General features: G+C 49.9%; 1 protein-coding gene across 1 annotated transcript; it reads right to left on the reverse strand.

The window, feature by feature from the left end:
• Positions 1-11185: 11185 nt before the first annotated feature.
• On the reverse strand, positions 11186-12157 carry LOC101622944 (olfactory receptor 5C1). Its single transcript, XM_004677910.1, has one exon. The coding sequence runs from the start codon at positions 12155-12157 to the stop codon at positions 11186-11188; it is 972 nt and encodes a 323-aa protein (XP_004677967.1).
• Between the last annotated feature and the right edge of the window lie 367 nt (positions 12158-12524).

Here is a 12524-nt window from a genome sequence, read left to right on the forward strand (position 1 = left end):
GAACAGGCCGACTGACGAAGTATACTGCTGAGGGGAGCAGCGGGTGGGTCAGGAGAGGTCTACCTCGCCATGTGGGTTTCCTCTGGGGCAGGCGGGGATCAAACTTATGCTGAAGTGGCTTTAGCTTCTTAGTGCTGTGCTTTAACCCGCTGTGCCACCAAGGAGGGCCTCCCATTATAATTTTTAAAGAAAGCCTTCTAAACTTTTTTCCTTTGTATGTATACTGTTGATGGTTCACTTGGGGCTTGCCATTTAAAAAAAAAATGTACATTCCACAGCCCAGGGAAATGGAATCTGGAGTTAAAAATCAGCTTTAAAATGGATAATTTTGCTTTTTCTGGCCGTTCAGGCAATCACTGTTGGAGGGTGTTAAAATATCTATGGTGGTTTACCAGCAAATAGATCATGGTTTTTCTGATAAAAGAGCTTATTGTAGCAGTGTGGAAAGTATAGAAAATTTTAAGAAGTAGAGATAATTGTTTTTCCTGTTCTAGTTTATTTCTTTTCAGTTTCTTCAATATTTTAAAATAGTAAGAGCTTGTCAATTTAATTCTGTATTGTTTTATTTAATATTACATCATAAATGCCATGACATGTTATAAAAATTCTAAATAAATAATTTTAACAACTTCATAATATTCCATCTCTTGGATCTTCCATAATTTATTTAATTGGTCTCTTATAAATGTGAGATATTTAGATTCTTGGTTTTTGTCTTTTTCCCCCCAAAGTACTTAACATCCTTGTATTTTGGGCTATATCTATTTTTGAAGATTTGTTTACTTATGCATATAGAACTGAGGTACAGGCATGGAGGGTGGGGTGAGAGGATTCACCAGAAACAGTGGAGTGAAACAGGCAGGCAGATCTACTGAAATACACTGCTTGGGGAACATCGGGCAAGACAGGAGAGGTCTGCTGCTGTGTGGGTCAGCTCCCTGGCCAGGGGTAACTTGTGCTGTGGTGTTGCTGGGGATAGCTTCATTGTGTTGTGCTTAACCCCTTGCACCACCAAGGAGGCATCTTGGGCTATATTTTGAATCATTCTCTGAGGCTAGATTTCCAGAAGAGGAATTACAGGGAGGCCAGACAGGAACATTTGAAGCTGCTTTTCCAGACTATCTTCTGTTCTCATTGGCAGCTGAAATATATCATACATTCACACAATTTGACCTTTCAAGAACAGAAGTTCTTGAACAGACCTGGGGTGATCAGGTACAGCAATGGGAGATCCTAGAATGTCACCCTTCACTCAGGTGTAGTGCAGACAGCACCAGCCTGGCCATCGGTCAGCCCGGATCAGACTCGGGTTGTGAAGCTGTTCCGCTGTGTTTGGGGTGGAAACAGCAAGCCCATCTTTGCAGGTGGTTCTGTGACCCCGGTTCCAGCATGGAGTTGCAGCCTCAGCCTCACTGGGAATTACTACAAAGGCAACTTCACAGGCCTCAGCCACGCCTAAGGCATCAAAAACTCCGGGAGGGGCCCCACATGCCTTTTTCAGGTCTTCTGCGAAAGTTTGCGGATCACCAGTCTGGATTAAAATGCATGTGTGTGCCTTTGTCCCCCAACCAGGATTCCCTGCTGAGAGAACTTTGTTTCCCCCTTTATTTGGGGGAAGGGAGGGATGGAGTTGAAAAGAAGAGAGTTCACTTTCCTTCACTTTTCATGATTCTCCCTTTTAGCCCTGGAATTGGGGGAAGGAAAGAAATGAATATTTGCTATGGCAATCTGTGTGGTGGTTTTCCGGCCTCCTCATTGCTCTAGAATGAAAGTGGTAACAGCATGAACTGGCTTTCTCCCTGCGAATGATGTAACTTATTCACTTTGGAAATAGGCTGACATAACTGGCTTTGAGGACAAGAGCTGAACTCCCTCGCATGCCTCAGTATCTTCATCTCTGAAGTGGGGAGGAGTAACATGACTTCATAATACTCCATAATATTATGGAATAATCCATCAGGGCAGACAGCCTTCAAGTAAGTACTGCCTGTCTCTTGCCCCAGTGCTCACAGCTGCCTGGCCTTGGGAGGGACCATTAAGGAACATATTGGTTCATATGACACATCCTTTCCAGGAAGGAAGTAGTAACCTTTCAAAGACGAAACAACCAATACTTAGCAGGCCTGGTACAGTGTCTATTTCAAGCTATGCAGGGCCAGGGTTTGAAATCAAGTCTTTCTAATTCCAAAATACTTGTTACTGTGATGTTAGGTTACTGATGGAGAAAGCAAAATGATCAAGTGACATTAAAACAAATAATTTGGGGCCCTCCCTGGTGGTGCAGCGGGTTAAAGAACAGCACTGAGAAGCTGCCACCTCCTCATGAGTTCGATCCCTGCCAGCCCTGGAGGTGATCCACGTGGCAGACCTCTCCTGGCTCGCCCACTGCTCCCTTCAGCAGTGTACTTCGACTATCTGCCTGTTCTGCTCCCCACTGTTTCTGGTGAATCCTCTCACTGCCCCTGCGCCTCTGGCCTGTACCCCAGTTCTGTATGCATACATAAATAAATCTTTAAAAGAAAAAACAAATAATTTTTATTTACTTTTTAAAAAAGATTTTTATTTATGCATACAATAACTGGGGTGCAGACCAGAGGTGTGGGGGGAAGGGGAAAGGATTCCTCAGAGGCAGAGTGGGGAGCAGAACAGGCAGATCTACTGAAATATACTGCTGAGGGGAGCAGCTGGCGAGACAGGAGAGGTCTGCTGCACCATGTGGGTCAGCTCAGCTCCCTGGCCAGGGATCTAATTTGTGCTGCAGTGGCTGCTGATAGCTCGATAGTGCTGAAACTTTAACCTCTGAGCCACCAGGGAGGCCCTATTTACTTATTATTATTATTATTTTAGGTAGTCTATAATACATTGGAAAAAGCATTTGATCTCCAGCCCTGTCTGGGCTGTGGCTGTGACATAGCAACACATCCATAATATTGTTAACCCACATTTCATTCTGAAATGTATTTAACCTATAGGAAAATACAAAAGTGTTACAACTAACACCTATAGACTCATCTCTTGATTTTACCTTGCATTCACCACCCTGTGAGAGCCCTATTTACCCTCACATTTCTGCACCGTTAGCTCCAGCCTTGCCTGTCTCTGAAGCGACACAGTCACACCACTGAGTGTGCATCTCCAGACAGTGATGACATTGGCTGGGAAAAGTCTAGCAGCACCTCGTGTGTGTGGCTCCAGTGAACTTGGGCAGTGCCTCTGTTTCCCCGCTGTTCAAGGGGGATGGCAGCGGTCTGGATGAGGTGCCCATGCATCAACACTGATAAAGCGCTCAGCGCGTTGCTTAGCAACTAGAAGCAGCTCAACAAGTAATCTACCATTGTTGTAAGGCTCTCATTTGGTATCTTGGTTAATGTCATGAAAAATTTAATATTTTCCATAAACATAGGATGTGAAACTTTTAAAATGTACTTATATATCTATTTACATTATTGTTCACTTTACAAGTGTTTGCTTCCCTCTCGCCACCCATCATCACCATAACGCCCCACACTCCTCTCTCCTTCCAACCCCTCTCTGTCCCTCTCCCCTGTAGGATCTCTCTGGTTTATAATTTTCTGTTTGTTTTTGTTTTGTTGTGTTGTGTTTTGTATTGTAATAACAATGCATTTTTTTTCCCTCTGTGACTTATTTGGTTATTTTAAATTCCTCCTATGTGAAACTGTTCGATATATTTTTTTTCCTTTGGACTTTTCTCACTGAGCATAGTCCCTTGCAGCTCCATCCAGGTTGCTCCGAATGGCATGAGGTTCTCTTTTTTGACTTCTGAGTAGTATTCCATTGTATATTTATACCACATTTTCTTGATTCAGTCATCTAGTTTTGGGCATTTGGGTTGTCTCCAGGATTTACCTATTGTAGTAGTGCTGCAACAAACATAGAGTTGTTTATATCTTTTTTTGTTTTTAAAGATTTTATTTGTGCATTCAGAACTGGGGTACAGGCCAGAGGTACAGGAGCAGTGAGAGGATTCACCAGAGACAGAGTGGGGAGCAGACCAGGCAGACTGAAGCGAAGCACACTGCTGAGGGGAGCAGCGGGAGGGTCAGGAGAGGTCTGCCGCGCCATGTGGTTCACCTCCGTGGCGGGAGGGAATCGAACTCAAAAAAAATTAGATTTAGCTTCTTAGTGCTGTGCTTTAACTGCTGTGTCACCAGGGAGGGCCCACATGTGAATATTTTTAAAGTTCACTTAAGTGAACTTGTCTTCCTTTCCCATCTGGTGACCTCAACTTCAGCAGATGTGGTTGCCAAAGGTGAGTTGTAACTATTTGTTTACAGGCCAAACTATGAACTCCTTAGGGACAGGGACCATATCTTTTTTGTCATTTCTGGAATGTGATCTGACCTGACATAATTGAAGATTTGCTACTTAAGTGGGAGTCCCCACGATCAGAGTGGGTGGGGATTTTCCACATTGGATAGTTCATTTCCTGTTATATTGCTTTTCTAGAAATGTTGCCTATCTGTAATCAGAGGTATCCTACCTATAATGACACAAAGTCAGGTAATTCAATTCCCAGCATTACCAGAGGAAAGACTGTAACCTGGCATGACCACACGGTGGCAGCAGAGGAGAGGGAATGAAATGTTTTGGTCTTTAAAAGCCAGGGATTTGGGATTTGGGCCCGAGGGGGAAGCTTGGCGCCATATAAATCACTTTAGAGAATTAGTTTTTAGGAAGGAGAACCAGAAAGTATAATAAAAGAAAAGATACTATTTGGTGAATGCCACATACATACACTTAAACTCCATGTGATGGTCAGTTATGGGTGAGAGAAGAGCTGACCTGGAAGAGAGGAGGAGGGAAGTGGACACTCACCAGCCAAGGGCCTCAGGCAAGAGCACAGTCTTTGTGCTGCAAGCCCAGTCCTGTCATGTCTCCCCTGTCTGTCAGGAGTATCACAGGTACTGAGAGTGACCAAGGGCAGGTCCTTGCTTTAAGCCCTTTTTACCGCTTTTCTTAGATCATTCTCCTATCCTCCCATTTCCCCACTTTATAGATAAGCCAGGTGCCCAAGGTCAACCCATGAACAGTATAAGCAGGACATAAACTCAGGAACTAGGAGCTCAGAAGGCAGGATTTCCCCCACTTCTTGAGTGTTACTGATTTGCCAATCAATGTCACTTTTGCCAGTTGCTTACACAGCTGTATAGTTTGGGGCGCGCCTCACCCTCCATGGGCACACATGCTTCCCTCACTCATCACCCGAACGCCAGTACTCCCTTCCCATCAGCTCTGAACTCCGGATCTTCATGCCACCTGGCAGCCTCCCCTAGGGACAAGCTAGAGGACTGTTCTCTCAAATAGGTTGCTGGAAAGATGTGGAGGTGCCTGCCCAGGGGTGTAGTTATTCACTAGATTGTGTCCCCCCAAAATTCATGTGTGGAAGCCCCAGCCAGCCCCCAGTGAGGCTGTGGCTGGAGAAGGGCCACCATGTGGGTAATTAAAGTGAAATGAGGCCATTGGCCTGGCACCTTCCCTGCCCCCCCATTTTTATTATCTTCTCTTACATTGTTGTAGCCCCCATTATTCCTTCAGACACTATCATCGTGTCCTTTTGTGTTCCGTCCCTGTTTGGCCCCCCACCGGCCCCCTCCCTTGCTATAAACCTCAGGTTTATGGTCAGTATGCTAGTTTTAACTCTTCCTTGACCTTTTGTTCGAGTTCTCTATATTCCATATACAAGAGACCATCCAATATTTATCTGTTTCCTTCTGACTTGTTTTAGCCAACATAATCCCCTTCAGCTCCACCCGAACATTGCAGCAAATGACATGAGTTTGTCTTTTTTGATCACTGAGTAATATTCCAGCGTGTAACTATACCACATCTTTTCGATCCATTCGTCTACTTAGCGGCAGGTGGGTGGTTTCCATACCTTGGCTGTTGTAAATAGTGCAGCAATAGACATACCAGAGCAGGTTTACTTCTGAGTTGGTGTTTTTATACGGGCTGATGTCGTTTGAAGAAGACAAAACCAGCCTTTGGAGCCCCTTATTATAGCCTCAAAGAGAAAACAAACCTTGTTTTTTTTTTTAAAAAAAAGGCCACAATATTGTGGGCTGCTCCCCACCGCGCGGCCCCGCCCTTCCTTAGGGTGGGGCCGGGAGCCTGGGCCCTCCCCTCCCCCACCCTGTTTGCCCCGAGAAGACACCATGTCCAGAAAACACCGCTGACCGCGCGGCCACCTGGACCTCCAGGCTGCAGAACGGTAAGCGCCCTGTTTCTGTGGTGTGTTGGGGGTCTGGGGGTGGGGTGCTTGGGGGGGCTGTCAGGAGCCGGTGCCCACCGCTGAGGCGGGCGCGGTCGGTCGGTGACTCGGGGTTACAGCTGTGGGCTGGCGGCCTCCTCTTCCGTGACCCTCTCCCAGAGGCTGCTCAGGCCTCCCTGACCATCTCCTCTCGGCCTGGACGCTGCTCCCGCCCACCCAAGCGCTGTTCTTCCTGTAGCTCCTGTCAGCGTGCGTTCCCACTCGTGCTCTCCCCGCCCCGGCCTGTGCTGGGTGTGTGGAGCGGGAGACTCACCTGGGCCTGCTGCGAGTGAGCGTGGGGGTGGGCTGGGGGGACACAGAGGAAAGGGGGCGAGAGAGCCCAGCCGGCCTTCCTGAGGGAAGGCGTGCCAGCCGGGCCTGAGGGAGGCCTCGGGCGGCTCCCAGGCCCCTTCCCTGGGCTGCTGTGGCCTCCTGAGCGTCGCGCCGTGGAGATGAGGTCGGTTTGCAGAGGTGCTGGCTTCCGAGAGTGGGGTCCTGGGGTTACCTTTGAGAAAGGTTGCGTCAGAGCGCCCCATCAGTGGCGCACGGTGAGAGGCAGAGACCGTTAGCTAGATCCGAAGGGGCAGTTTTGTCATAAAAACGAAAGGGGAGGAGAAGAGCCCACAGGGTCAGGGCGGGACAGGGCCGCCCTGAGAGAGTTGCAGCGAGAGGCCTGCTGCGTCCCGCGGCCGCCTCTTGCCAGGTAGACATTGCTCGGGGGCTCTTCTCTTCCCCGCGTTCATTCCTGTGGGGCTGTTAACTGCTGTGAAGTTATTTCTAGGCTTGGTGCCCAAGGATTTCTTTTTAAATTTCGGTCGACTAGGTCAGTTTGAAAGGACCTGTGATTGTTTTACAGCGGCCTCAGTCTCCCGGCTGCGTCTGCACCTCAGCCAGCCTGCTGATACTTTACTTTCCTACAGCCTGTGTGAGGGCTGTTAATCATCTGCCCCGCCTCTCATCTCACCAGCTTCTGGTCTTGGGGTGCCTCCTTGCTCTCTTTGCTTCTGTCAGAGAGCAGGCCAAGCTGGTTACTGTGAGCAGAACGTTTGCCTCCCCCAGTTGGAGGCTCACAGCACCCGGGCCAGGGCTCACCAGCCATCTGCTGCAGCCCCTGTGTGCACGCCAGCCCCACGTGATCCTTCCTCCATCACACAACTGCAGCTGCGGGCACAACCACCTTGTACTTCTGTGCCGACATGGCCCGGGAGGGGTGCATGCAGACCCACACTGCCATGCCCGTGACACCACTATGGTGTCATGCAGTGACTGTAGCACACACTCACAGCCTCGTGCATGCAGGCAGCACACGCTTTCAGTCACTCTGATGACTCAAGCTCATGGTCACACTCAGAAACAGACCTGCACACTGTCCAGCCTGGCCCCTATCCCCAAGAAGACCTTCTGGCCTCCTGCTGCCTGGATGATGCCTGGAGCAGCTTGTCATCGGTAGATCCCAGGAGGAAGCCTCCACCTATGGGGTGGGGTCGTGGGAGCACCCTTCTCTCCAAAGTCTCCCCCACTTCCACTTCTGTGGCCCCTTCTCTCACCTGGGCCAGGAGGCAGCTCCATGCTGGGCTTGCTATTCTCTGTTTTGTGAAAACCAGAGAGAGAAGGGCAGGATGACTCCTGCACCTAAATAGTGACTGGAACTGGAGGGGGGGATCTTAGGACTTGGGGCAGTAGCTTCTGGCGTCAGCCCTCCCATCCCATCCACTGTGTCTGGCGGCTTCTCCTGGGAAATGTGGGGTGTGGGAGAGGCTGCCCCTCTGATCACTGGATGGGCTGGCTGTGTGACCGCGTGCATGCAGGGTTGCGTGTCTGGTGCGGAGAGGGCACTGGGGTCGCTGCAACCGAGTGTGTCCGTGGGCGGTGTGTGTGTCTGAGAGCAGTTGTATCTGTGAGGGTGGGTGTCTGGAAACTCCCCTGATTGTGGTGGGGCCTGAATGTCATAGGAACCCCAGAACCCACCACAGAAGAAAAGGTTACAGGGAAGGGCAAGCTTTGCATTTTCAATGCAGAGGTTGCCATCTCTCCGGTAGTGCCCCAGCCACTGCCAACAGGTGATGTTAGGAGGATGGGAGAAAGAGGTGAGAACTTGGAAAGGATTGAAAACATCGTGATGGGAGATGGGGATGGGCTTAGATTTACTTAAACCTTTAACACAATGTGCTGAGTTTGTGGTATTGTATCCACCTCACTCCAGCTGCTGGTTCATCCTTCTGGTTTTCCCAGGGGGTTCGTAGGACCCTGGTTTTAGAGTCTTAAGACTGGGAAAAACAAGATGAGTTGGTCACCCTGCCAGGAAACATAAAATTCTTTAGAATTTAAGGAGATGGTCTTCCCCAATTCCTCTTTCTGTTAGCCTGGGACCGACCAAAGACTCCAAGGAGGGGTTCTGGACCGGGTAAGGAGGGACATCACCTCCCAGGGAACCAAGGAAGACTTTGTTCTAAGTACCTGGGGGCTGATTTCAGCTTGCAGGAAAGGGTAGTGTGACAGTCAAGGCCAGCCCCTGACTGGAGCCCAAGGAAGAGGGTAACCCACTAATGGTAGTAGTTACATTGAGTCCCATAAGTCACCTCCCAGACTCATCTCAGTCATCATTAGGGCAACTGGCAGGGAATCAGGTGGTGTTGACACTTGTTTCTGGCCATGTTCCACCTGTCCACCTGCCAGAGGGTCCACTTTGTGCTGCTCCCATGCGCAAGAGCTCCTCATGCAGAATGCAGTGCCCTGGCCTTGCAGTGTGTAGCTGAGTCAGGGAGACAAAGAAAACCTGGGTGGATGAATGTATCAGTAGCACTGGGTCTGGGGGCCTCTGGTGGCTCAAGGGGTTAAGACACAGCACTAGAAAGCTGTCCTCAGCCAATGCAGCACGAGTTCGAGTCCAGCCAGGGGGGTGACCCACAGGGCGTGGCAGACCTCTCCTGTCTTGTCTGCGGCCCCCCTCAGCAGCGAATTTCATTACATCTGTCTGTTCTGCTCCCCACTCTGTCTCTGGTGAATCCTCACACCCCTGGCATTGGGTCTGAAGGGTCCAGATGACCCCAGGCTCAGAGGACGGTGGGCACCTTTGCCCAGGAGGTCAGGATTATGGCATTTCCTCTCCTCTAACTGCCTGTGAATACTGTGCCATAACGCAAATCCCACCCACCTGCTAAAGTGGGCATAGCCCCTGAGTGCAACTGAAAAGTACCAGAGTCAAGTTCTACCTACCTTTCAGCTTTAAGAAACACTAACCATTATCCATAACCCTCAGTAAGTTTTAAGTTAAGATTTAAATCCAAACTCCAAACATGCCCATTTGATACTTAAACCACTCCTTATGCCTTATTCTCATCTAGTTCTGAACTTAAGTTAAGCTAATTGTCCTAATAACTAGACTATGACTTTAACTTATCACAAACACTATCCCATCCCAACTCAACCAAAATCTGATAGCTAAAGAACTAAACTCTAATATAAATTTAACCCAGGCATACAAATAAATGCACTGTAATGCTCATCTTAAAATATTTCTAATACTTCTAAGAGTTCAAGTTCATCTAAATGCTAACTCCTATTTTTATCCAAAATATACTGCTAATTAAAATCAATCTAAATCTTAAGTTTTCATATTTTTTTTTTAGATTTTTATTTAATTATGCATACAGAGATGGGGCACAGGCCAGAGGTGCAGGGGCGGTGAGAGGCTTCACCAGAGACAGAGTGGGGGAGCAGAACAGGCAGATCGACAGAGTACGCTGCTGAGGGGAGCAGTGCGCAAGATAAGAGAGGTCCGGGGCGCCATGTGGGTCCCCTCCGGGATGGGGATCCAACTTGCACTGAAGAGACCACGGCTTGGCTTAGCTTCGCAGTGCAGTGCTCCAACCTGCTGCGCCCCCAGGGAGGGCGCAGTTTACATAATTTTAATTCAATAATGTTTATCTGATTGTTTTCAAATTCTAAACCTAACCTTGACTCTACCCTAGCCCTAGCCTCATCTTAGCTGTAACCTGAACTCTGAGTCTCACCCTTGCCTAACTGTAAGCAGAATTTGGACCCTTTCCTATCCTCTATTGCAGGCCAGGACTACCCTAATCCTGGCTAAGATATGACCCAGCCGCTGGGATTTTAGGAACAAGCTCATGCGTGTGCCATTCCCAGAGAGCTGGAATACAGAGGCAAAGCGGGAGGGAGGGTGCCACGCAGCCTTCTTCAGCATGAGTGGGTTCTGAAGACGCTCTGTTGGGGTCAAGGAGATCAGACTTACTGGCCATGATGAACCTTGAAAGTGCAGGAATCGGGGCCCTCCCTGGTGGCGCAGCGGGTTAAAGCACAGCACTGAGAATCTAAAGCCGCTTCCGCATGAGTTCGATTCCTGCCTGCCCCGGAGGAGACCCCATGGTGTGGCAGACCTCTCCTGACCCGCCCACTGCTCCCCTCAGCAGTGTACTTCATTGACCTGCCTGCTCTGCTCCCCACTCTGTCTCTGGTGAAGCCTCTCACCAGCCCTGAGACTCTGGCCTGTACCCCAGTTCTGTATGCACAAATAAATAAATCTTAAAAAAAAAAAAAAAAAGAAAGTGCAGGAATCTTGAAACACCTGGGGTCAACACAGCTCTTCCTTAGAGTTTCTGGGAATCAATCTTTTAGAAGTACAAGGAGCCAATACACCTGAGGAATAGCCTCACCTGTGGGCACTTTGGAACTTTGTTTTGAGCAACGAGGATGCTAAGGCTGTTAATGAGCAAATTCACCTGATATTGGTTCTGTGTGTAGGTGTGACCCTAGTTCCCCCCAGATTCCTGCCTGCCTTGTCAGCGCCCCCTGCTCCCATCCTGTCCCTTAATTAAGACGGAGGAATAGCAGACATCCAAGCCAGAGGAACACCGCCTTTACCCAGGGACAGAGCGGTCCTCCTCTCCACAGTCAGTCCTAGCCAGCCCCCTGAAGCCCCCGGCCCACAGAGCAGAATCTGCTGCAAGTCCTCTTGAAGGCTTCCTTGACTTCCTTGTTTCGTAGGCTGTAGATGAGCGGGTTGAGAGCTGGGATGACCAGGGTGTAGAACACAGATGCCATCTTGTCCGTGTCCAGGGCATAGCTAGAGCTGGGACGCAGGTACATGAAAATGAGGGTTCCGTACAGCATGGCCACAGCCGTGAGGTGGGAGCCACAGGTCGAGGCGGCTCGCCGCCGGCCTTCCGCCGAGCGCATGCGAATCACAGCCCCAGCAATGAACCCGTAAGACACGACAATGGCCACCACGGTGGCTGTCTGGATGAAGCCACACACGGCGAAGAGGAGGAGCTCGTTGAGACTGGTGTCATCGCACGAGATGGCCAGCAGCGGAGGGATGTCACAGAAGAAGCTGTTGATCTCCCGGGAGCCACAGAAGCGAAGGCGGAAGGTGAAGGTCGTGTGGACAAAGGCACTTACTGCGCCCCCCAGGCCTGAAGCTCCCAGCAAGGCCAGGCATAGACGCGGCGACATGGCTGTTGTGTAGAGGAGGGGTTTTCCGATGGCCACGTAGCGGTCATATGCCATGGCTGCTAACAGGCAACACTCAGCGTCAGCTAGCCCCGCAAACACAAACATTTGGAGGGCGCAGGCTGCGTACGGGATGGTGGCCTGGGGCAGCAGCAGGTCCACGAGCATCTTGGGGCCGATGGCGGAGGAGTAGCAGGCATCCAGCAGGGAGAGGTTGGCCAGGAAGAAGTACATGGGGGTGTGGAGCCTGGTGTCCAGGCAGATCAGCAGCACCATGCCCACATTGCCCAGCAGGCACACCAGGTAGATGGGCAGGAAGGTCAGGAAGAGAATCACCCTCAGGTCCCAGCGCTCCGTGATGCCCAGGAGGATGAATTCAGCAGGAGCAGCCTTGACCCAGGTGAAGTTCTCTGTAGTCATCATGCCAGGCAGAGACTAGGGACAGAATGCAAGATGGAGAAGAGAGAGGTCACCATGATTTGTTTCACTTAATCTCCGCCTCCACTGCTCTGTTGCAAATAATTTTTTAAAAAGATTTATTTATTTATGCATACAGAACTGGGGTACAGGCATGGCGAGAGGCTTCACCAGAGACAGAGTGGGGAGCAGAACAGGCAGATTGACGAGGTACACTGCTGAGGGGAGCAGCGGGTGGGTCAGGAGAGGTCTGTCTTGCCATGTGGATCACCCCTGGGGCTGGGATTGAACTTGCACTGAAGTGGCTGTGGCCAGCTTGCAGTGCTGAGTACTAACCCGTTGCGCCACCAGGAAGGACCCTGTTACAAAT

This window comes from Condylura cristata, unplaced genomic scaffold (assembly GCF_000260355.1).
Source record: "Condylura cristata isolate star-nosed mole 26May11 unplaced genomic scaffold, ConCri1.0 scaffold00006, whole genome shotgun sequence".
In the NCBI taxonomy this organism is placed as follows: Eukaryota; Metazoa; Chordata; class Mammalia; order Eulipotyphla; family Talpidae; genus Condylura; species Condylura cristata.